General features: G+C 37.4%; 1 protein-coding gene across 3 annotated transcripts in view; it reads right to left on the bottom strand.

Annotated features, from left to right (window-relative positions):
* Positions 1-24,971, bottom strand: part of fsip1 (fibrous sheath interacting protein 1) — an 86,110-nt gene extending 61,139 nt beyond the window's left edge. For 2 of the 3 annotated variants that reach the window (XM_066694752.1, XM_066694751.1), the window contains exons 1-9: positions 24,551-24,971; positions 23,902-24,085; positions 23,206-23,259; positions 22,875-23,044; positions 22,666-22,747; positions 21,481-21,576; positions 20,487-20,623; positions 19,771-19,884; positions 13,234-13,401 (exon numbers count right to left, since the gene is read on the bottom strand). In XM_066694752.1, coding sequence (XP_066550849.1) covers positions 13,234-13,401; positions 19,771-19,884; positions 20,487-20,623; positions 21,481-21,576; positions 22,666-22,747; positions 22,875-23,044; positions 23,206-23,259; positions 23,902-24,085; positions 24,551-24,706 — 1,161 coding nt within the window. In that variant the 5' untranslated portion in view covers positions 24,707-24,971. The remainder of the gene's footprint in view (positions 1-13,233; positions 13,402-19,770; positions 19,885-20,486; positions 20,624-21,480; positions 21,577-22,665; positions 22,748-22,874; positions 23,045-23,205; positions 23,260-23,901; positions 24,086-24,550) is intronic. The other variant, XM_066694753.1, reaches the window with a different exon arrangement.
* Between the last annotated feature and the right edge of the window lie 272 nt (positions 24,972-25,243).

Raw genomic sequence — 25,243 nt, forward strand, 5'->3', positions numbered from 1 at the left:
GAACCTTCAGCTCCCTCCACAGATTTTCTATGGGATTAAGGTCTGGAGACTGGCTAGGCCACTCCAGGACCTTAATGTGCTTCTTCTTGAGCCACTCCTTTGTTGCCTTGGCTGTGTGTTTTGGGTCATTGTCATGCTGCAATACCCATCCACGACCCATTTTCAATGCCCTGGCTGAGGGAAGGAGGTTCTCACCCAAGATTTGATGGAACATGGCCCCATCCATCGTCCCTTTGATGCGGTGCAGTTGTCCTGTCCCCTTAGCAGAAAAACACCCCCAAAGCATAATGTTTCCACCTCCATGTTTGGCGGTGGGGATGGTGTTCTTGGGGTCATTCCTCCTCCTCCAAACACGGCGAGTTGAGTTGATGCCAAAGAGCTCGATTTTGGTCTCATCTGACCACAACACTTTCACCCAGTTCTCCTCTGAATCATTCAGATGTTCATTGGCAAACTTCAGACGGGTTGTACATGTGCTTTCTTGAGCAGGGGGACCTTGCGGGCGCTGCAGGATTTCAGTCCTTCACGGCGTAGTGTGTTACCAATTGTTTTCTTGGTGACTATGGTCCCAGCTGCCTTGAGATCATTAACAAGATCCTCCCGTGTAGTTCTGGGCTGATTCCTCCCCGTTCTCATGATCATTGAAACTCCACGAGGTGAGATCTTGCATGGAGCCCCAGACCGAGGGAGACTGACAGTTATTTTGTGTTTCTTCCATTTGCGAGTAATCGCACCAACTGTTGTCACCTTCTCACCAAGCTGCTTGGCGATGGTCTTGTAGCCCATTCCAGCCTTGTGTAGGTCTACAATCTTGTCCCTGACATCCTTGCACAGCTCTTTGGTCTTGGCCATGTTGGAGAGTTTGGAATCTGATTGATTGCTTCTGTGGACAGGTGTCTTTTATACAGGTAACGAGCTAAGATTAGGAGCAGTCCCTTTAAGAGAGTGCTCCTAATCTCAGCTCGTTACCTGTATAAAAGACACCTGGGAGCCAGAAATCTTGCCGATTGATAGGGGATCAATTACTTATTTCCCTCATGAACATGCAAATCAATTTATAACTTTTTTGGAATGCATTTTTCTGGATTTTTTTGTTGTTATTCTGTCTCTCACTGTTAAAATACACCTACCATTAAAATTATAGACTGATCATTTCTTTGTCAGTGGGCAAACGTACAAAATCAGCAGGGGATCAAATACTTTTTTCCCTCACTGTATCTATCTATATCATGTATATAAAGATAGATAAATATATCAGCGCAAGTGGAATAATCTTGGGGAGGCATTCATCCAGAAGTGGTTCGGCTGATGATGATGAGTGATATACAGCTCTGGAAAAAATTAAGAGACCACTGCAAAATTATCAGTTTCTCTGGTTTTACTGGTTTTATTCTATGAACTACTGACAACATTTCTCCCAAATTCCAAATAAAAATATGAATGGAATGGAATGGCTGGCATACATGTAGAGATGCTGATTTAAGAAACATTTGCAGTGGTCTCTTACTTTTTTACCAAAGCTGTATATATATACTACTGTTCAAAAGCTTGGGGTCACTTAGAAATGTCCTTGTTTTCTATGAAAACATACATGAAATGAGTTTGAATAGGAAAAATAGCAAAATGAATAGGAAATATAGTCATTGACTAGGTTAGAAATAATGTTTTTTAATTGAAATAATAATTGTGTCCTTCAGACTTTGCTTTAGTCAAAGAATCCTCCATTTGCAGCAATTACAGCCTTGCAGACCTTTGGCATTCTAGTTGTCAATTTGTTGAGGTAATCTGAAGAGATTTCACCCCATTCTTCCTGAAGCACCTCCCACAAGTTGGATTGGCTTGATGGGCACTTCTTACGTACCATACGTTTAAGCTGCTCCCACAACAGCTCAATAGGGTTGAGATCCAGTGACTGTGCTAGCCACTCCATTATAGACAGGATACCAGCTGACTGCTTCTTCCCTAAATAGAACTTGCACAGTTTGGAGCTGTGCTTTGGGTCATTGTCCTGTTGTAGAAGGAAATTGGCTCCAATCAAGCACCGTCCACAGGGTATGGCATGGCATTGCAAAATGGAGTGATAGCCTTCCTTTTTCAAGATCCCTTTTACCCTGTACAAATCTCCCACTTTACCACCAGCAAAGCACCCCCAGACCATGACATTGCCTCCACCATGCTTGACGGATAGTGTCAAGCACTCATCCAGCATCTTTTCATTTGGTCTGCATCTCATGAATATTCTTCTTTGTGATCGCAACACCTCAAACTTAGATTAATCTGTCCATAACACCCAATCTTCCTCTGTCCAGTGTCTGTGTTGTTATTATTTTCTTTTTATTGGCCAGTCTGAGTTGACGTTGACGTTGAGACTGGTGTTTTGCGGGTACTATTTAACGAAGCTGCCAGTTGAGGACCTGGAGGCGTCTGTTTCTCAAACTAGACACTCTAATGTATTTGTCCGCTTGCTCAGCTGTGCACTGGGGCCTCCCACTCTTCTTTCTATTCTGGTTAGAGCCAGTTTGCGCTGTTCTGTGAAGGGAGTGGTACACCGCATTGTACAAGATCTTCAGTTTCTTGGCAATTTCTCACATGGATTAGCTTTAATTTCTCAGCATGAGAACAGACTGACAAGTTTCAGAAGGAAGTTCTTTATTTCTGGCCATTTTGAGCCTGTAATCAAACCCACAGTTGCTGATGCTCCAGATACTCAACTAGTCTAAAGAAGACCAGTTGTTTTGCTTCTTTAATCAGCAAAACAGTTTTCAGCTGTGCTAACATAATTGCAAAAGGTTTTTCTATTGATCAATTAGCCTGTTAAAATAATAAACTTGGATTAGCAAATGGAACGTGCCGTTGGAACACAGGACTGATGGTTGCCGATAATGTGCCTCTGTACACCTATGTAGATATTCCATTACAAATCAGCCATTTCCAGCTACAATAGTCATTTACTATATTAACAAAGTCTACACTGTATTTCTGATAAAACTGATGTTATTTTAATGGACAAAAAACTTCGAAAACAAGGACATTTCAAAGTGACCCGAAACATTTGAATGGTAATATGTATACATATATACACACACACAGATGGGTTACAAATTAAAGGAAAAAGCAATATAGAGGGTCTCAGTAAGCTGTTGGGCACCACGAGCCACTAGAACAGCTCTTCCAAAAGATATTCCCTCATTTGGCGTTTTGATGATGGTGGTGGAGAGCGCTGTCTAACATATCAGTCCAAAATCTGCCATAGCTGTTAAACTGGGTTGAGATCTGGTGAATGCGAAGGCCATAGCATATGGCATATGATTCACATCATTTTCATATTCATCAAACCATTCAGTGAACCCCCCCCATGCCCTGTGGATGGGGGCATTGTCATCCTGGAAGACACCACTGCCATCAGGATAGAAATGTTTCACCATGGGATAAAGGTGATCTCTCAGAATAACTTTGTAATGATTTACAGTGACCCTCCCCTCTAAGGGGATAATTAACTCATTTCTTTATACTAATAAAATTGCTATGAGAAAATGTTTATAAAAAAATTATTCAAAAGATAACACCCGGAAAGACTCTTGTTAATAAAATCAAAACAAAATTAAATCTGCAATAACATTCTATTTTTTTTAAGTACATGTCAGTCTTAAGGAACTCTATTGCGGCCTTCCATGGCTGTCTGTATTCAAATGATGGGGGAAAAAAAAACTGTTGTGGAAACAAAGTTTTGGAGTCGGGAGTTCTAATCAGAACTTATTACATGCATGGGAGGAAAGCGCAACACAGAACTCAAAGGATTTTAGGCTAGCATGACACTGCTCCCAAAAAGTTTTAAGATAGAAAAAAGCTGCTGATAACCAAGTTAAGAGAAACGGCACACCAAGGACAAAGGCAGGATAGGATGTTAATATTTTTCCCCTCACACTGTACACGCATGTAAAATCCATTCATGATTCATCATCATGGGGAAAGGCAAAGAACTCACAAATTAAGAGACAAATGGTTGTTGACCTTCATAAATCAGGCAATCAGTTCAAAATAGTTAAAAACCCAAATATACCACTTACCACTCTTAGGGCAATAATTAAGAAGTCCAAAACAAGAGGAACAGTGGTAAACCTGCCTGCCAGAGGATTCAAATGCATCTTGCCCCCAAGCACAGTGAGAAAGATGGTTTGGGAGGCAAAGAAGAATCTAAGGTCCACAGTTGGAGAATTACAGAACTTGGCTGCATCTTGGGTTCACCAAGTCTCCAAATCTACAATTAGACAACAGCCTATTTGGAAGGGTTGCCAACAAATTCCCTTTATTGAGAGCAACCAACAGATGTAAGCGCCTGGAGTCTGATAAACAGCATAGAGTTCTTTGGCCACACACATGAGCATTGTGAACCTCATACCTACTGTATAAAATATTTTTCAAGCTGTCACTAACATTAAATAACCTGTAAGAGAAAGACTATTCCATACTTGCAGCAACAGAGCATGTGGCATTTGGCACCTTCAGACCAGGTTGTACACAGTTGGGTTCGAGTCTGTAGATGGCTATTTACTTCTCATTATACAAAAGTATAAACGCAATCATTAAAGCAGCAGGAACGACAGCACCTGTATTAGATACCAATTATAAAAAACAAATGTTTGTCTGTATACTAGTGACTATAGATAGTATTACAGCATTTCATTCACATTGTACTTTTACACTTGGTTTCTGTGGATCAGTACAATTTGTATTCAGGTTGTAAAATTTCTTTGCATCATATATTTGTGTATCTGGGTTATTTCAAGTTAATGACATCTTGAAAAACATTTGATACATTCAGTTAAGCTTTTCTGATAAAGCTATGGGAAACATTTCTTTCCGCTCTTCCATAGTACTTCATCTAATTCTTCTCAAAATTCATCCGCAACCACAGAGATCCTAACCACACTGGATATATGATTTTCTCCAATATTTCACATGGCACACATAGTCCATATTGTAATGTATAAAATGCAGCTACCCAACACCAGATGTAGCTATATGATCCAGTAATAAAGTTTTACCAGATCCAAATTTTACAGCTGAACAGAGCTTATAGAGAGATACTTTGTCCAAAGTTTTTTTATTTTATTTTTTACCATGCAAGCATATATGGAAAAACTGTTTACCTCTTTTTTTCCTTTTGGGGGGTGGGGAAACCTAACCTAAATGGTTGTTTTATTGCTTCAAATCTATGAAACACTTCCTCTTGCAACTTGCTATAAACACTTTTTCATTTTACCCAAAGCATTGGCTTAGTGTTTTTATAGCCCATTACATTATTTTTAGATCCTACCAAAACACTTCTTCAGAGCAACATGTACAACAGGAAAGCAATGCAGTGTACACACCTGAACTTCAAGACACAGAATATTTCTTTTTTCTGAGATTACCAAATTAATAGGGTTACAATGTACTTTTAATTTAAATAGTTATTACACATTCCATGCAATGACTGGCTAAAACAATATGTTAAGTTTTTAAGCATTTGTACATGTTGCTATAGTGTATAACTAAGATGTTAAACATTAAACTTAAAACGTATGATTGTTTCTTTGCAAAAAAAAAAAAAAAAAATCATCTCCGAAGCACATTCATTTTCACTGTTGTTGGAATGGAGAAAATCACTCTTTCTTCACTGATTTTCCTGCAGCCATGGCCACAGCAACGCTTCATGTTGTCTATGGAACCTATAATTACTATCAAGGAGTAAGAATATCGAGTAAGAAACACCAACACTCTATTGACAGTGATGTTCATGACTCGTGTTGCCACAAGGAAGATAAATCCAATGATTTTATAATTTTTCCACTATCCAGAAAGTTATGATACAACACATCCCGAAACAGTGAAGGAACATACATGCTGGCTTTTGATATCCCCCATTATTTAGTAAGTTTTAAAACAAAAATGTAAAGTTGCTTATATGATCTAGACTAGATCTTAAATAGTGGTCTTACTATCTTACTTATATACTATAGTAACATGAAAAGACATATGAAACCATACCAGTTTCCCTTTAACACAAACATTTCCACAGCTCATAAAATTGGATAATCTGTAATTTTGATATAGCTGTGCTGTTTCCTCTGACGCAGAAGAATTTCCTATTTGACTGTAGATTTCTATTTCTCAGAGAATTCAAACTGATTTTTTAAATTGCACACTCGAGCACATCAAAAAGCACAAGAACTTTAACTACCTTAAGTTTCTATATTAAAATTTGATCAGTTTCTGGTTTCAAAACAAAGAAAAAACTATTTTCCAAGACATCTGACAAATTAATAATGGCATATCCCAAAAACCTGTTCCTCTAGTCAACATCAAAGAATACTGATATTATAAGTCATATTCCTTATGGTGCTGGAATGCATAGCATGTGAATAGAGACTTCATGTGTTTTCAAATTAAAACCATCAAATCTAAAGTAACTATGTGCTCAGAGCTTTGGTTTTGGAGCGCACGCTGGAAAGGCATATTATATTTAGAAGTAAAGGTAATGTGAAGTTGAGTTGTTGAGTTGTACATGCAATTGGTTGCATGTTTGTTTGTTCAAGCCCACTTAAGACGGAGCTGGCAAGGAATCCAAAATAACGTGCTACAAGGTTTTGTGTACTGGAATACAGAAGTTAAGTATTGTCTATATCATGAAATCAATAAATTAGCTGAATTTATAGCATTTGTGAAGACCACTAATCCAAAACATCGATCAAATGCACCTGTATTCTATCATGAATTTGGTAATCTTAAAAATAAAATAAACAAATAAATAAAGCATCAAATACAACGCAGCTGGAAAAATGCACAAAATATGACAAATCTGTTTTATTTATAAGGATCTGCTCATTGTTTTGCAGCAAAAAAATAAATACTTTTAGAATTTAATGTGAAGTTTTATGATGTAGTAACCGCAATGAGATTCCTCTGATCGTAAAAGTGAAAATCTGTTCTGAGGAACATTTATTTATATGCCAAGTCTCAAGGCGTCTGTTTGCTGCTCTGTGTTCACTATTCACTGACTCTATAGTGATTCAGACACTGACTTTATCCAGTTGCTCTGTTCAGCCTGTAAAATGAGCCAAGTGCAGTTTGCCTTCCATACTCTTTGTCAGAAGGACAGCGTATTTTCACCTCATCACCCATACTGACGAAGTCGACTCATGTCAGAACTCAGAAGCTCAAAAAGGCTGGCAGTGGCCAAAACTTGGATGGGAAGTGGGGTTACATGACCAGCAGGTGGGAGCCTCCCATTCTGCAGTAGAGAATCAAAATCAATCCCCTATTATGTTGACAGGGTGATTAAACTAAACCAAGGTACTGTCCTCAAAGCAAACACAGATGTAAAGGTATCCAAATGTAGTAAAAGGAGCCTGAAGAATGTGATCAATTATTAATTATTTGTGCTTGCTTTTGATCAAGATATATTCAGAGCTTCCAAGCATATATTCCATGTTTTTTGGAGGCGTTCGTCTTTTCAGATGAAATATTTCTTCTCATTTAGAGGTTAGCTTAAGATGTGCTAGTCCCAATGTATCTGAATAGCTCCAATGTGATGTTTAGGAACAAGTTCAAAATATGAGTTAATATCCATGCAACTCTGCATATTTGTAAAGGTTTTTAAAGACACTTGAAAAGGAAAGAAAATTGTTTTTCTTTTATATAAAGGAATGAAGGAAAGCTAATAAACCCAACATTCTTCACATACCAAAATGCAAGTTGTTTTGCAGACATATTTACATCATCGGACTGCGCAAAAGTCTGCTTTCTAGAGTTATGAAGCACACAGGGAGGCCTCCGCTCTGTGGAGTTTTAGAGAGATGTCAAAATGTTCTGCCACTAGTGTCTGGCTTTCAGCCATAATCAGTTACCTACAGGACAGCCTGGGGTGCCCTGTGATTATAGTAAGAGTCTAAAGGGGAATAATTTTCTGTTGCTGTAGCTTATGATACAGCACAAGCCTCCTGAAGAAAAACTCCTAATGAGAGAAGTGTTCTAGAATGTGTTATTACCTCAGTTGGATGCATTAAATGTCCTGTGTAAATTTTATTCTAACAAAAATAATAATAATAATAATAATAATAATAATAATAATAATAATAATAACAGTATCGGTCAAGTCTTCAAATGGCAAATGTTGAACACAGAAATATGGATTTTTTTGTTTATTTTCTTTTCATCACAGCCAATCTCTAAAACCCTGAAAACATAGTACTCTCCTCTTCAAATAGACAGACAGTTACTGGCAGTCTGCAAGAATCTCGGCAGCCATATTGTTGAGATGAACTCCTTGAGAACTCTCAAATGTGGCCTGGATGCAATTCTTGGATCTTGAATTGCTTCATAGCAGAACAAAGGCATTTGGGAGATCCAGAATTATGAAAATTAGCATATCAGATTCCAAAAAATGATTTCATAAGGTTCTTGGAGCAACAAACAACCAACATCCAGACAAGACAAAGTGCCTCGTGCAGTTTGTTACATTATGTTACTATAATACACTTTGAAATAAATATCTCTGGGGACATGATGGATTTGTAATGTCAAATTGTCTGACAGTTTATTTATTTGATCTTAGTCACAAATGTTTGTTTTGTTTGAGTCAACCATGACCTACTGCATTAGGCCTTACCCTTTAATAAGTTAATAATACTGAGATTTTCTTAGAGAAACCCTAGGTCTTATGTTACCCAATTCAGATATGACAGGTATCCCACCTATATTCATATATTGGATTTCTTCATTTTAATGCAGTATAGAAAAGTTGAGGATTTATATTCAGTCATCTCACAGAGCAAGGTCTCAAGGTACATTGTTGTAGCTACATGTAGCTACATTTCTTGAATTGTATTTTCTTTAGAAGGGAAAAAAAGGTGAACGAAAACTCAGTGAAGAACAGCTGGGCTTCTCTATCCTCCAACTGGTTTTAATTAAGTGTTTAACTGGCAAAAGCTACTGCAGAGAAAAAAGGCGACCACAAAAAAGCATATTTCCTTTTACTGCTGCTCTTGAATCTGCCACAGCCGAGAAATGAGCAGATGGATACAAAATAAATTTATTTACAACGGAACCTACCTGTTATGTGTTCACAGTAAGTGAAAAATGTGCTTCTCCTTAAACATCAGAAAACAGCCATTTATTACATTGCAAATTGCCCAATATCGATGGCTTTTTAATGACCCACTTGACCTCAGGATCGAGCTTTTGCATTTTGCTTTATCGCTTCCAAGCTGTCACCATGGGTTTCTCTGGCCACAGAAATGTAATCCAGGTTTCCAATTTCACTGCCTACTGAAAACTCTATCAGCTTTCCAACCCCTGATTTTGTTTTTGATATTTGAAGAGATTATCTGAAATGGATTGCTTTTATGTCACCTGCAAAGGCTCTGGCTGCAACAGCCAACCAATAAAATGATAAAGTCAAGTAGCATTATCCACATGTGGATAGTCAGCATTTATGAGTCTTCTAATAAAATGATTTGTTTTGGTAGTTTTATTCTTTATTTCTCATGTGGGAATTGAACTCTGCATTTCTTTACTTCTGCTTGTCCAGGAGAGATCTTACCAGATTGCTTCATATTTTCTTGCATTTTATTATTTAATTTAATGTTTTTGGACACAAGAAGAAAGAAAACAAGCTTCATTTCAGGATCGCGTGTAATAGCTTCCGTATGTTATAGCTGTACCTGCTGTTCATTCTCCCCATTTTTCAGAGCTCAGATTTTCCATCTATTCATAATTTCCATTAATTTTGAAAGGCATTTGCTTCTTCATGAAAGGGTCCTTTAAAAGCAGTCTGCAGACACTTTGAACTCCATAGTGCCAAAAATCTTGTACACTGGACAGTGCCTTAGTTTATTAAGGTTTTAACGATTTAATTTTTCAACCAACATCCCTGCCAACAGGATCCTTTTTTTTCCAGAATTCACAGCCCACATGAGAGTCATTTGCAGCCAAAGAAACAAAATGAAGAATTTAAATATCTTTCAAATAAATGTTTATACTGGCAACTAAACATTGCTTCTCAGCTTCTCAACTCCCTATCCAGAGACGCTGGTATTTTCCTTACCCCTAGAAACAAACTGCTGTTGTTTGGCTACAGTTACTGCCTCCAGATTGTCAGTAACACACACACTCGCAGAACAATCAAGCAATAATCACCTGACTGTGAACAGAATGCCACAAAACATAGATCTTCATAGACGTTGCCACATGTGTCCACCCCCCCCTTTATTCCCCTAAAGAAACTATTATGCAGTAAAACTAAATAAGAATATGTTACTCATAAATGCAAACTTAAATTACATTTTAACATACAATAACAATATTCTTTGAACATATAACTGGAAACCAAATCTGTTTGGAACATCTGAAATATTTCATAACATCAAATGCCAGATAAGTCAGATTTTGGAGGATTTCCTGGTGCTTTTAAACTTTTAAGGAGTCTAGAGACTTTATTAAAGGCGTCCATGGAATTTGAACCCTGAGTTACCCATTTTTTTCCATTATCAAAATTAAATATAGGGAAAGATTTTCACACAGTTACCCAGCTCTGTTGGGTGACTATCAGTTCTTACGCTTGTACATTAAGTCCTAAGACTGTTGGACATTGTGTGTCCATACCAAAAATTGTCAAAAAATGTACAAGAATGTCAGCAGTGCATTCTGGGATCATTGTACAAAACAGGCATACCACACTGAACTGTCAGCAGCATCAAACGTGGGCTGCAGTGTGGACTCTCAATCCCAGGTGCGGGACACTGCTGTTGTACCCTTGAGCAAGGTGCTTTACCTAGATTGCACCAGTAAAAACCCAGCTATATAAATGGGTAATTGTATGTAGGCTATACATAATGTGATATACTGTAACAATTGTAAGTCACCTTGGATAAGGGCATCTGTTTAGAAATGCAATAATAATAATCACAAAAGTATAAGCCTCAGAGACAAAGTACCAGATTCAGATCTTGGGCATTAACTGAACACATAGCTTATAGCTTTGGTTAATTTATTAAATGAAATGAAAGGGGGGGACAAGTCAGAGGCCAATGTCCATAAAATTAAAACGTGGCAATCATAAACAATGTAGCTCCACAGGGTGTTTCAATGAACCCCTAAACTACACTTTGTTCAGAAGACTGATCAACTTGGACAGATGTTGGGAAACAAAGGATCTAAAGGGAATCATATGCAGAGATGGCCAAAATGATTTGACAAATAATCAATTTATGATGTGAAAATTTGAGCTCTAGCCTCTGTATGTCTTGGCAGTCAGAGTAATCGTTTCCTTTTCCGTGATAATCGATAATGCAGAAGTGTGCACAATGTGGACTGATGCTCTCCTTCTTTCTGTGTAATGCAGACTCATACGCCACCATAAATGACAGATGTAACAACATATATGACAACCACCATATCCCTGTAGCAAAGATTATTAATAGTATTCAATGTTCATTTAGTTTAATAAATATTGGTCAGGAAGCTAGACTTTTCCCACCAACAATATCTTTTCAGAGGTTTGTTCAACACTGATTTAGCCAAGAACGAAAATTGTACAGATGCCAGGGTGGCTGAGCGGAGTGAAGACAGGGGTTGTGTAAACATTCAAGTGCCACTCCATATAAATCAATGTGTGAAAAATGTCAACCACCACTGCACATACTGTATATATTTAAATATGTAAGTGGGGCATGTGTTCGTTTGAAACTTGGGGGGTATGGAATATTCTTTAAAAAAACAGCTGTCTCAAATTTAAACATAAGTCTCACACTGTGTCAGTACACAGCTTTTGTTTGAACTTGAAGGTCAAACTGATCAGGGGTTTGCCGTGTGGCACCTACTCCAAATAACAGTCTCTTAACTCAAACACTGCAATCTACAAGGCTGTAGGGAGCAGGAACATGAGTCTCCTTCTCTTTCACCTCTTTCCTGGGCTTCTTTTCACCCTCCGAATGAGGAAGACTGCAAGGAACCATTTCAACCTGAGAGAGCTTTGCCCAGATCCAACAAATCAGTCTTAGCTGTGGCGGGTAGAGGTGGAGGCAGATCAAATCCAAATGATTTTCCTTCCCTGGCTGATGCTAGTTTTGCACTCCGAGGAGTTCTTCAGCCAAGATCAGCAAACCAGCACGGCTTGGATTCCAACCAGCCCTGACCCAATACGCACGGCCCACCCGAGACGCCGCTTCGTATGCCTCTTTGACGAGTCGCACCGCAGACGACCCCCGTGTTCCTCCACTTTACACTGCACTGGCGAGAGAGGGTACAGTAATCCTGGAAATAGTCCCAAGCTAGTTCTCAAACAATAAAATATCCAAGTAATTTTTAAAAGAGTAGAAATAAAAGCATTCAAATGAGATCAAGGCTGAATGGAAAAGTCAGTAAGGAAAATATTAGCTCACATGGCAATGCCTTCCCAATATACAAAGGTTATTTGAAATGCGGTCAATTTCAGGCAACAAGAAACATTCCTCCTTTGGCTGTTATATACGGACCTTATCCAAGTTATACTTCAGCGGCTCCAAGTACCCTAAAACATACCAACTTGAAATGTGCTCTACCATTTAAAGCCAGGAAATGTAAAACATATATACAAATCTTTATTATCTTTATTAAAAAATACCAAATATTGAAATGAACCCCCCAAAGAATCTCAAGTCTAACACTAACTCCGTACCATGGAAAAACAGCGAAACAAAGACCAAGACGACTTCACCGCACATCCTATCACAGATAGGAAAGTAACAGCGAAAGCCATTTACAGCACAGTGCCATCAGTGCCAACAATAATGGAGCCAGTCCTCTAAAGAGCATCCCCGCAATGCATTAAATCTATCAGGATCCAACATCTGTAATTTACTCTTTTATCATCCAATAATAATTGAAAACTCAACAACGGTTTGGGTAAAAATAAATATTTGAAAGTTAGATCTCTAAAATATATATGCTTTGCCTACAAATAATAATAGGATGCCCAAATCATAACATTTCCCTACAAATTCCCTGTAATTGAAAGAAATTAATATGTAAATGACTAAGTTTATATGAACCTGCCGATACTGGTTTCTGTTGTGTTTAGCAGAGAAATACTAAGCTCTTCTTTGAATTCACAGAAGAATGTGCCCTTTTTCTCCCGATCACATCAGAAACACAGCTGTTCCTTTAGTCTGAGCAGTGGCAAGAGCGGACATGGCCCTATTCACTGGCACATACCTGAAGCAGGGTGTGGCTGGAGTGCGGGCTGCACAGAGACAGGAAGTCCTCCACCGAGAGCAGAGCCTGGAGCTTGGAGTCGATGTCAATGAGTTGGTCAAGCTGTGCCGCTTCTGAGGTGTAGCCCACACCTGTTGCCACAGGGACAGCCCACATGGAAGAGTCTTCCTAAATACAAACAGGAACATAGCTTGTTTGTCTGGGCTGCCAAAAATATACCTTGAATCTTGTTCGAACAAGACACGTATTCATTTCACCCTAATAAATTATCTTGTCCTGAGTTTTATATGTATTTCCGAGATGTTTGTATGTTAGTTTGAGGGGCCACAAGCCACGTGGGGAATCTCAAAGGTCACCAAAGTTCATATGTTTCCTTAACCATATTTATGTTATTTATGCCAATGCTTTCTCCTTTATAGTCCCCTTTAAGTTCCCAAATTGTGATTAGACCAGACACCCCACTGCATGAACATGTGGCTTGGCTAGTTGAGTCACTTCTTAGTATTTTGTTTATGTAAAACAAAACAAAAAGTCTGTGATGAGAATTTATTGCTCTGGTCTATTTAAAAAAAATAAAAAATAAAAAAATAATAATCCCTATATGTTCTCGACAGCCATTTCTGTTTCGTCTGAGAAATGGCTGGGTCTTATGTGTTGGGTTCAATACACTCTACTGCACATCCTAAACACAGAATACACCCTTGAGCACCAGAAATTAAATGAAACGGGAAAAAAAAAGTTTCCCGAGAATAGCGGGTTTGATGATTGGGAGTTTCATAATCCAAAGGTTACACCACACAATACAGCTTGAGATCCAAAATCATTTAAAAGGCATTTGTAAGTAATTAATAACATGTAAACAATTCAAAAACTAATGTACGCCTTCTAAATCGGATTCCTTACTTCCATACTAAAGGCTTAATATCTATTAGGATTAATACAATTTGGACAGCACTTGAGTTTATTTTATACACACTGCCAAAAGTTCTCGATATTCATTCAGTGGAACAAACTTTTATGATCCAAGTTTTTTCTGTTTATGAAACCTAGATTCTGAAGCCAAGTGCTGGGTTATTATCAAGGGTTGAAACACAGTTGATTGGCCCCAAAACCCAACTACTGTCACACATTACATATAAACTGCACTGGGGGGGAGATCATAAGAACAAGCCTTCCAAAAACAGAAAGCATCCTGCATCCAGCATGTGTCAATAATGTTGCAGAGACACTACCAAAATAGTCATAGATTTAACAGCAATATGATTCTCATCAACAGTCTGCCAACTGCCAACTCATCACTTCAATATTGTGCCTACTAAAAATACATCAGATTGCCCACCTACAGTATAGGGTTCACTGCATCTAACACTGACTTCTACAACCTTTTAACATTGGTTCGCTCAGCTGGGGATTTGAAGCCAAGAATCCAGAACAGAAAAACATGTTTATGCCTTCAACACCACAAATCTATCAAGTTCCTAAAATTACACCCCACAAATCAGTGCTTACATGTATTTCAGGGTTTCTATTTAGAACTGCCACATGTAGGCTAGTTAATAATCCTTTACAAACAAAAACAACGATGGAGAAGACGACGACGAAGAGGAAGCAAATGAAGCTATTGTGGCAGCAGATGTTTTTAAATGTTATACAGACTGTTGTCCAGCAGATGGAGATAAAGGCTTACGGATGACCTATGAAGAAGCTACAGTCATTGATAGCTTCTGATCTCTTAGAAGTTTAAGAAGCATTGATTCAATTCTACATGCATCATAAAGGGCATTAAAACATACAAACATGTGCTCGCTCCACTTGCATGGCCTCAATTTAGAAAGCTGTAATGCAATATTTCACCTATGAGCATACAGTATTGAGTTTAAGAATCATATGTTATATATTAAATACATGTCCCATTCAACAGATCTCTGACGGAATATACTTTCCATAAGTATCATTAGTAACACAGCATATAGATTGATTGATAGAATTATATATTAAACGGCATATTATTTTGTCATGCAAACAAATGTTTAAAATGTCTCAACAAAAACTCTAAATACAAGTACAAATTAAGCATAAATCAACTAAAACAATAACACACCTTGTATCACTACACCAGTCAATGGCTACAGATTTATGCATCGTCCTTCTTGCCATTTGAAAAGCAATATATTTCATTTTATTACCTAAAACAATCTGAAACAGTTTAAGAGTGCAGCACACATGGCTGTTGCTTCAATAGCAATGGTTTAAACTTGTCCTTGATCTATAACGAAGGGCAAAATGTCAATCCACACTAGACAGCAAAAAAATGTACATACCTAATACTTCCCCGGAATTCCTATATTGGATATACTATTACTATTACTATATACTATACTATTACTCCAGCTACACTGCTTTGAAACTTTTAGTTTTTTTCCTGCCTCATAATTATTAATCTGTAGGTAGTTGACACGTTTACGTGTAGTAGCACCTCAGTAAAATGTTTGTTTCATTTCCTGTTTCAGTTTCCACAAAACCTCACTTCATTACTCTTTATTTATTTGTTTGTTTTAAAACTGGCAGCAAACATTCTGGATTACATTTCCTTATTACAAAATCATTTGGTAATGAACTTGCAGAGTCTAAAATAAGTATATGTGCTTCTATTTGGACCTTAGATAGACTGTAGCACACTTGGGCTGAGAACTGTCCAGGGTCCTGAATTATATTATTTTACTGATGTATTACTTATGTACAAAAATCAAGACCACCCCTCCCACCCCCACAAACTAAAAACAACTTTTATAATCCTTATCTAATAACATCTAGTAAAGCAGTCGTTTGCCATTACTGAAATTAAACAAAGCCCGAACACAAACACTTTAAAGTTAAAACAAACCAGAAATGTTTACAATAAACTCTACTGAAACAAGGAGGGAGAATTGCTACAAGCTGGTCCTTCCCTTAAATGCATGTTGGCACCTCCACAGGACAATATAATAAAACACTTTGGCCATTTGGAAGACGGCTTTCATATGTTTTGCACCAATTAAGTTGTACAAAGATTTTTGTACTTACTGTCATTTCCAGAATTAGAGGTCATAAGCTGTTCTTTTAAATGTATGTAATCATTTATTATTGAGATTGTTTCTCAGGAAGCTCTTGTAACTAAGGATTCAATCAAAATAAGCCAGAACAAGAATAATAAAATACTATTTACAGCCATCTTTAAACAGCATGCAAATTAAATTTTAAGCCTGTATTCAATTAGCAGTCTTGCCAGGTCTCGTCAGCTTTTCTGCCTGGCTATAGACCCATGGTCAATTGCAGCGATTCTCCCTTATCACTGAATCGCTCTGGTCCAAGACACTTCAAAGCAGCACATGTTCTCCAATAACCATTCATTTAAGCAGACAATAACAGGAAGTCTATAATGTACCTCTAAAAGATTTGAGCATGTGTCATTCGCTCAGTTAAATAAAACAGTTATAGCAAAATTGCGAGCAAAAAAACAATAAATTTCATAGCCTGACCTCGCAGACACTGGCAAAAACATTCAAGACAATGGCACGGCACCAGAACTTAAATAAAACCGCATGCTTAAGGTAAATATGAAAAAATGTTAAGATCTTCCCCTGAAATAAGTCTCAGACGCCAGTGTCACTTTCCTCACTGTTTACATCGAACCATAGTAACACAAACCAAACAAACCTCTCTAGCTTGCTCAAGTGAAATATCTTATAGGTAATTTGTAAAGCAACATGATTCAAGACAGCTAATGCAACACATCACAGTTGTGTCAGGGCACTGCAGAAAAGGCCCCTTATTTAATCAGGGAGCAGATATCCAACCCTGTGAAGCAGGGATTAAAACATAGACATAGACATCATACATGACCTCATGCTAACCATCATGCAAGATTTGTTCTATGAACCTCACCTTGTGGGTATCATTCTTTCTATTGCTTTCATTCCCTCAGTTGACTCCTTATTTTTCGATTTAGCATTTACATATCTCCACAATCACAAAGGGAAATTGCAGAAAGGTACAAGTCTAGACTCTGTTAGTTCTTTCTTGAAAGGTAACATTTGAAAAACTCATCTCAGGATGTAGGAATGTACTGCATGCCCCATAAAGAGGACATTGTGAACTGTAATTATTAGATCAGTCACATAATCTTATTATTACTCAGCAATTAGATTAAACTAGATTAGAAGATCAACACTTAAAAGATATAGTCAGCAAACCTCAGACTTTAAATGTAACTATCCCAGAAATTATGTCTGGATCGTTTGGGGTATTACAATCAGAACTTTGGAAATCATAAGGAGTATTGAAACAATCATTTTTAACTTTCTTTGGCACTAAATGCTAATAAGGCTTAATGTTGCCTGCCAAGAGTGTAACAATATGGGATACAACTATTAATCAAATTATACAAATTATGTATTTTTTATTCTTGTATGGTTTTCTGTAATTTATGTGTGAATCCACTATTTCAACTTTTGTATTCCCGCTTTGTTTAAATGGTTGTTGATCTACATTCAATAATGGATAAAGATCCCTAGCTGCTGGAGATAGATGGTGGTTTTCGACCCAGTGCAGATGTGTTACAAACAGTTATCGGCTTACACTTTCAAACTAAATCTCAAAAGGGTTAAGACAGAAAATCACAGGGCAAACCTGTGCTGCATTTGATTAATTGGGATTAATGAGTCAGAAGAATATGTGGGTGGTGTGATTTTGGCACAAAGCTCAAGAAACAGTAGAGGAAAAAAAAAAAAAAAAAAAGATGCTCAAGAAACATCTGTCATTCATTTTTTTAAACGCTATAAATGCTATTGAATGTCTTCATTACACTGAAAAGCTTCCTCTGAATTTTCCTATTAATTAAATTCTCAAATTGCACGTTTGAGTGAAGCCAGCCTTCAGGACAAAGGGAGATCTATGAATATGGAAAGATTGTGAATGGATTCCAGTCAAGGGAACACAGTCCACTACATATATATTGCAAAATTTTGCCAACATGCTAAATTCAATCTCACACACACACACCCGGCCACACACTCAGTTGGAATACTTCCCCATCCAAATGATAGTAGTCTATGAGGTTAACATTTCATTGAGCTAATCATAAGTACATTAACTTAAAGGTACAAGTGAGAGCAGGTCCTTGGATCCATCAGTTTTGTTTGGTCAAGATCATAATAAGTCATCAACAACAGGAGGATCACTTGCATCTGGAAATGTGGGTGACTTAAATCGCAAATTTTGATAAACCGATTTCAAAAATATAGGTGTAGGAAATCTAAAAGGCAACTTGCTTATAATTATATAATTAATACAGGAAACTGCTGAGAATTTGATCATAATTTCATATAGATCCTAATCAATCAGTATAGATTTAAATTTAATAGGAATACCTCCTTTGTCAGAATCATAATTTTATTCAGGCAGAAAAACATCTAGTTAAACACATTTAAGACATAACCATTCTGCTACTGTATATTTGCTAGGGCACTGGCTGTTTATTTAATCCTTGGCACCCACTGAGGCTTTACTTTCAAAACAGACATAACTAAAAGAATGAGTAAATTATACACTACAAAGCTGTGTCAGCCGATATCAGCACCCTGGCAGCACAATAAAACCAGTAACGTCAAAGCAAATTTTGGAAAATCAAAATAAATTGCTTTCCAAATACCTTCTGCATATCAGTAGATTGGGGTGATAGAAAGCATAGTGTGCTTTCACCACCGCACTTACAAAACAGTCTGTAATTTACATTCCTCTTGAAATTTATTTTCCATTATAGTTGAAATACAGGAACAACATTGATACAAATCGGACATTCGATCTGTCTTGCTCCAAAATTTGCAAAAAAAAAAAAACATTCAGTGTGACGACAGCCTATACAGTTCCTGAAGAAAATCTACCTATGCCAAACACTGCAGACACAAAACAAGGAAACTAAGAAGGCTTCTGTTCCCCTGCTCTTAATAAAAACATTTTCTCTGTTAGGTTCTGTGGCTAAAGTCAAGAAATAATCATTAGAGTTGCATTTTAAAAATAAGTAACATGTAATATGTCAAGTAGGGTAATATTCAACAAATGGGACCTCCGTGACAGCCTTATTGAGATTCTCTCTCATTGTTAATACCTTAAGGAAGCAGATTAAATAAGATTATCTCATTTAACTACCATATCCCAAAGGCTAGACTTCTTATCCATCAGAAATGCTGTATAGTTCAGTGTCACATAGAGCCTCCAACCAGAAAGAGGGCCAAGAAAGACCGAAACACCCTATTGCCATCGTACAATCAAATCATTTAATTTTCCCCCAGAGATGTCTCAAATCTAGAAAAATACATGTAGCTCTACAAGTCAAAATTAGCTCAACAATTGCAGCTGCAGCTATATAAGATTGCACTCAGTTCCCTAGATGAACTTATTTGGCCATGTAAACACTAATTGTTTTGCATCTGCATCTTGGGATTTTGTCAACCAATAATTTAGGTTAATCATGTCCATGTGCAGACAGTCGAGAAGTACCTCAGCACTTGGAAGGTCTGCGTTCCCCTGTTTGTCAATGTCTTTCAGCAGTTCAGCCAGTCTTTTCTTCTCTTTGTCTGTCATGAGCACATGACTGCCAGCGTCCTTCGCCAACTGTCATGTTAAGAAAATAAGGACATTTGCAAAGAACAAATAATAGTGAAAAGCACACTAAAACAGTTAAAGATGCTGTGCCTTCTACAACTCATGACTTCAAAAAACAGCTACGTGGAGCACATCTGCTGGACAAATAAGAAAACAAATAAGTTATTAATGTAATAGGATGCTCTGTTTTGTGTAGCAGAGAGAAAGAGTGTCTGTTTGCTATAAACCCCATCAACCTCTCAATATATACTTAATGATGTCTACAGCTGCAGACAATAAGTTGATTTTTTCCGTCTTGCATTTTTAATAAAGTTTCAATGAATGCTTTCAGTCAGTCAGAATACTACTACAAGCGATGTATTATGAGTGTTTTCCTGCCATTTAAATCCTAAATTAGTTTTCCCTATCATTTATTATGAATGCATCTGCGATTGATTAAGAAATTACCAACGGCAATTATCTAAACAGAAACCACAGAAAATCATACAAAACATATGCTTATTACAAAATCTTCAGGAACCACTTCCATTTCTAACAAGAACCTTTGTTCTGACATGTAATACAATGGTATATATATTCCACACTAGTTTGCTTTGTGACCTTTGACATACCTCAATGTTTTTCTTCACAAAGTCTTGTTTTTTCTTGCCTCTGTTGCCTCCGCCTTGTCTACTAGCTGCCTGATCAGGGTTCCCCTCGCCTGGGCTCTCTTTGGAAAGATCTGATTTTTTCACCTGGTCACCCTGAGCTGAAACCAAGAGTCCTCATTCATCTGTGTTCATTTGTCTTGCAAGAACGAAAGGAATTCAGATACATGTACTTCACTCAAGTGAACCCTGTCGGCCCTTTGTTTAGTGAAAGGCACAGAAGGCAGAAACAACAGGAAGCAGTCAGCAATGTACGAGACTCACTTGGCTTTTAAGACTTGGTTATATTTTGTAGAAAAACAGAATAGCTGAATGAGAGAACCTGACGCATGTAAAATACTAATATAATCTAGACCAGCAATTAACACTATCTGATTTGCTCTAATGAATAGAACATTGCTCGTATACCTTGTCCTTAGTTCTAATATAGAGAACATGAATATTTTTATATTTTTCCATTATTCTCCCTTATTCTAATTTATTTAATTTACTTTTACAATGTTTGATTTGTGGTTGTTATTTATGAGGAAAATTAATGTTTATTATGTAAAATGTAAAAGTCCTGCCTTCAGTGCATATTTGACAATTGTTTTCTGACAAGGAGAGATTTGAGTAAAATGTACCTTTCTGCTTATGAAATATTGCCATCTAGTGTCAACAACTACAAACAGCACAGGGTTAATTTGGCTGGAGGAAGAACAAAAACAGGATCTCATAGCAATAATTTAATTTGAAGCTCCTTCTATGTAATGAGATCCCATTGTTAAACCCTAATTATCAGGGGAAATGGAAGCAACGATTCCTATAAACAGGATTTACTACTATAACCAAAACAGAGCCATTGATTAGGTCTTCGCAGCATATTGAACAATCACAATAATCTATTTTCCCTGTAGGCTTCTAGCTGGGTCAAAACATCTTCTAGAAGCACACCTGCTTCACTTATAGAGTTACTTACTTTTCTCGGTGTGCTCAATCCCCCTGTCATATTCTTTAGCTGGAATTTGGGTGTCAAATAAGGGTACAAAATCCATATCTTCTCTGGAACAAGAATCTGGTGTGAAGGAAAAAGGAAAAAATGGCAAGGCAAGTTGAGTGACAGGTTCAATCATACACTTTTCAACCTTTCCTCTCTGGGGGACAAAGTTGAAGACCACGGTTCACAGAGAAGTTAGATAATTGGTTTCAGTGAAGCCCCAGTGATTGGAGTTTGGAAATATATCACCTTTTCTAGGTGGTCTGGGACAGTCATCGTGTAGGGGCTTTATTGCTTTGATGGATAAGTAAGTGATTTAAATTTCTAATACTGGTTCAGCAACTTTCAATAGCATTAGAATGGAATATAAAATTAAACTAGGCATGAGGCAGCTTGGTTTAATTTTACACTCACCAGGCAAAACTACGTCAACTTGAAATCTCAGATATGCCAAAGGTAACATTTTAACAAATTAAATTACCCTAATTGCAGTTAAAGTCTAAACGAATGTACTCCTTAAGGTGTATGAATGCAGCAAATTCTCCAAATGCTTTCTGTACAATTTTCGACAGTAAAGGGTATTTTTCTAAGTGCAAAACGATAATCTTGGAACAAATTGACTGAAAGGCTTTTACGTTATTGAAGCTGCTGAGAGTTGGCAAAACACATTGTCAAGATTCAATTGAGTTGCATGAGCCTCTTAGACCGCAAATAAAAATGTAAATCATGCATCCGTAAAATTGATCCACTTAGATTTAAGTATCACTTCATAAAGGTTACTCCCAAAACACAGCATTTGGCATAATTGCCTGCCATCTCCAAAATATACTTAAGTCCTGCACACTGATGAACACTCAGAAGTCGTTTTCAACACTTAGTGCAACTTCCTTCTGAATCTAAATAATTTAATCAACCAGATTTAGGTGACATTTTCTCTATTTGATGCATTATAATTTATATCACAATAATTGGCATCTCCACCTACTCTTTGACCACAAACCATTTTATACAGCATTCTCAAGGAATGCTGACATACAAATTTCTAAAGACTATTGTTTTAGGATTGCACGAGATTTACCCATGACCATGTCTTATGCTTTTTGTTTTGTGAACTTATTGGTTGGATACAAATTCTACTGATGTTGTAGGTTTGAAAAAGAGACTTACCATGGTAAGACGACAAAGACAAAAACCTTCTTGTATTTTCAGCTTCATCGTAACTCTCTAAAACACCTCCTGACTTTGTATCCTGTAAAAGAAAATACATAGACATGATAAGTAATAGAAGCAAATGCCACAGAATGGATGGAGAAGTTATTGAAGATCTGCATTTTTGTTTAGATTTGTTTTCAATGCTGTCTTTTTTTTTTTTTAACCTGTAGCTCTTCCCACAATTTCAGTCTGAGTTCTTTCCCTTTCTTCTTCACTTCTCTTTCCTTAGAGATTTTATGGGCTAGAATTTTGTCCAGTTGCTTCATCTTCTTAATGGCTTTGTGGAGTTCTGGATCTTCATTCTCTTCATCAGATTCGTTCAGTTTTGAAGAAGCTAGCCAGTTTCATTCGGATAAGAAAGAGGGGAAACAATGGTTAATAGAGCAAAAAGCCAAACAGTTAATTTTGCTACATATTGGTAGCAAAATATTGGAATTGTGGAATAGAAAAAATGCTGATAAAAAAAAATTGTAAGAACATATAATAATCTCTTACTGTTGTCACTCTTTTCATCATTGTCTTCTGAATCTACTGGGCTGGTATTCATTTCTGAAAGCAATTAAAGACAACTCAACAGGGGATATTCTTTACAAATCAGGCACTGAAGAAAACCACACATACTTTGCAGGCTGGTTTTGCAGACTATGAGTAGCTCTAATCTTCGAATACAAATTGTTATTAAGGAAGTCTGAGACTAGCAATAACCTGCGTCTGTGAAACCAGCCATATATCAACTGTATCTAGTGTATAATGCAGTCTAAAACACCGTAGCTACTGAATTTCAGCAGGGCACGACCATTTGCTATCTCCAATACTGTACGTTACACATCACTGTCATTACTCAGCAGTAGAATTTGACTCTAGTAGTAGAGTACATTTTACACTGAAAAACATTCAGTTTAGACCATTACCATTCATTAAATCTAGTGAAATGTCATTGCAATCTTCTTCTAAATAACACCAACATAAGTGTGGCAATGCACCTTATAATATATCAGTTTTTAATATTTTAGACGCTATTGACTGATAACACTAAATCAAACTTGTATTCAATGTGGCATCTTTCACACACTTGGAGCCCAAATTTAAACTCCCAACATGCAACACATTTTTGATGATGAACTGAACGTAGTTTCAAATCATTGGCATCCAAAGGGAATCGGGCAAATGACACATGTTTCACTGTCATACCTTTGTTTCTTTGTTGCTCCTGTACAGAATAATCTCTCTCTCCAGAGACAGCGTGACTGTGATCCTCACCATCTCCTCTCTTTGTAGCCGAGGGAAGAGACAACTCCAGATCACACTTCAGGTCCTCAAAGCCATCAGAAGAATCTGAGGAGAAGCTCATGTCTTCCAACAGAAGCATAGGGTCCTACAGGAGGACATGAAGGGAACAAAAAGCCAGTTAGAGTAAAAGGCCTTAAAGACCAATTACAATTAACACTTGGTCCAGCTGTGGACATCTGTAAGGAATCTTAATTGAGCATCTACCATGCGCATCCTGAGTCAACTTAAAATAGTTACCCTTACACCCTCTTCTTAGCATCTATTCCTTTGTAAACGTCAGCCTCCATTTTGAAACCCGTTTCCTTACTTTAAATGTTTACATCCAGAGCAGGTGAAGCCATTTTCCCTGTTGTTTATGTAAATATGTGCAAGTCATTTAACGTTCGTGCGAATAAATATATGTGTTTAATGTCTTGTGCAGCTTTGAGGTGATGTTTTGGTAGTATCTGTGCTGCTGTTGTTACTGGATGTTGTTGCTTCGATCCTCATAAAGTCTCTGTGGTAAATACAACATTCAAAACAATACATATTTGAGGCATTTCAGGTGTACCTGCACGTCGTTGACGTCGGGGGCGAGGACTACCAGAGAGCCTGACCTGGCGCTCCCAGCGGCGCGGCTGCCGGGGCGAGAGCGGGCCCCGGATGGTGGCCGAGAAATGTCATCCAGGCTGCCTTTTACGATGTCCATATCATTAATTATAACCATCGACACTAAAATACCGTTTACATCAAATCCGTTCCCGAAGTGACGTCGTATTAGCTGTCTGACGGACAACTGTTTAGCTATTTTATATAATGTTTTCTTCTCTGATATGTTAAATAAACGTATGCATTACCTGAACAGAATATGTTAATTGGAAGTCGTGGAAATGCGGACTAAAAAGGTATGGAAATGAACGGTTTCAACGCCTCCAACTTTTTCAGTGCAAAGTGTTTCACAAGGGTCACCTGCGCAGCTGTCGGTCCTGCATCCAAGGACGCCCAAAAGCCCGGATGTCGTTTCTATGCTGCACTATTCAAACTCAGCACAGCTTTATCAAGCGCTGAGGCTTATGAGCAGTCTTCTGCTCAATATACTTCAAAAACAAGTTACCTCCTAAACTTAAAGTCATTAAATGTTAATTGAGCGCTGAACCTTAGCTAAACTGATTAAGTCATTTATAGGATCCACAGGGAAAGGCATCAGTCTATTGTAAAAGTCAGATACCATGTTTTTTTTGAGTACACATGATATAGTTTTCAA

The sequence above is a fragment of the Amia ocellicauda genome, chromosome 21 (genome assembly GCF_036373705.1).
Source record: "Amia ocellicauda isolate fAmiCal2 chromosome 21, fAmiCal2.hap1, whole genome shotgun sequence".
NCBI classification, from domain to species: domain Eukaryota; kingdom Metazoa; phylum Chordata; class Actinopteri; order Amiiformes; family Amiidae; genus Amia; species Amia ocellicauda.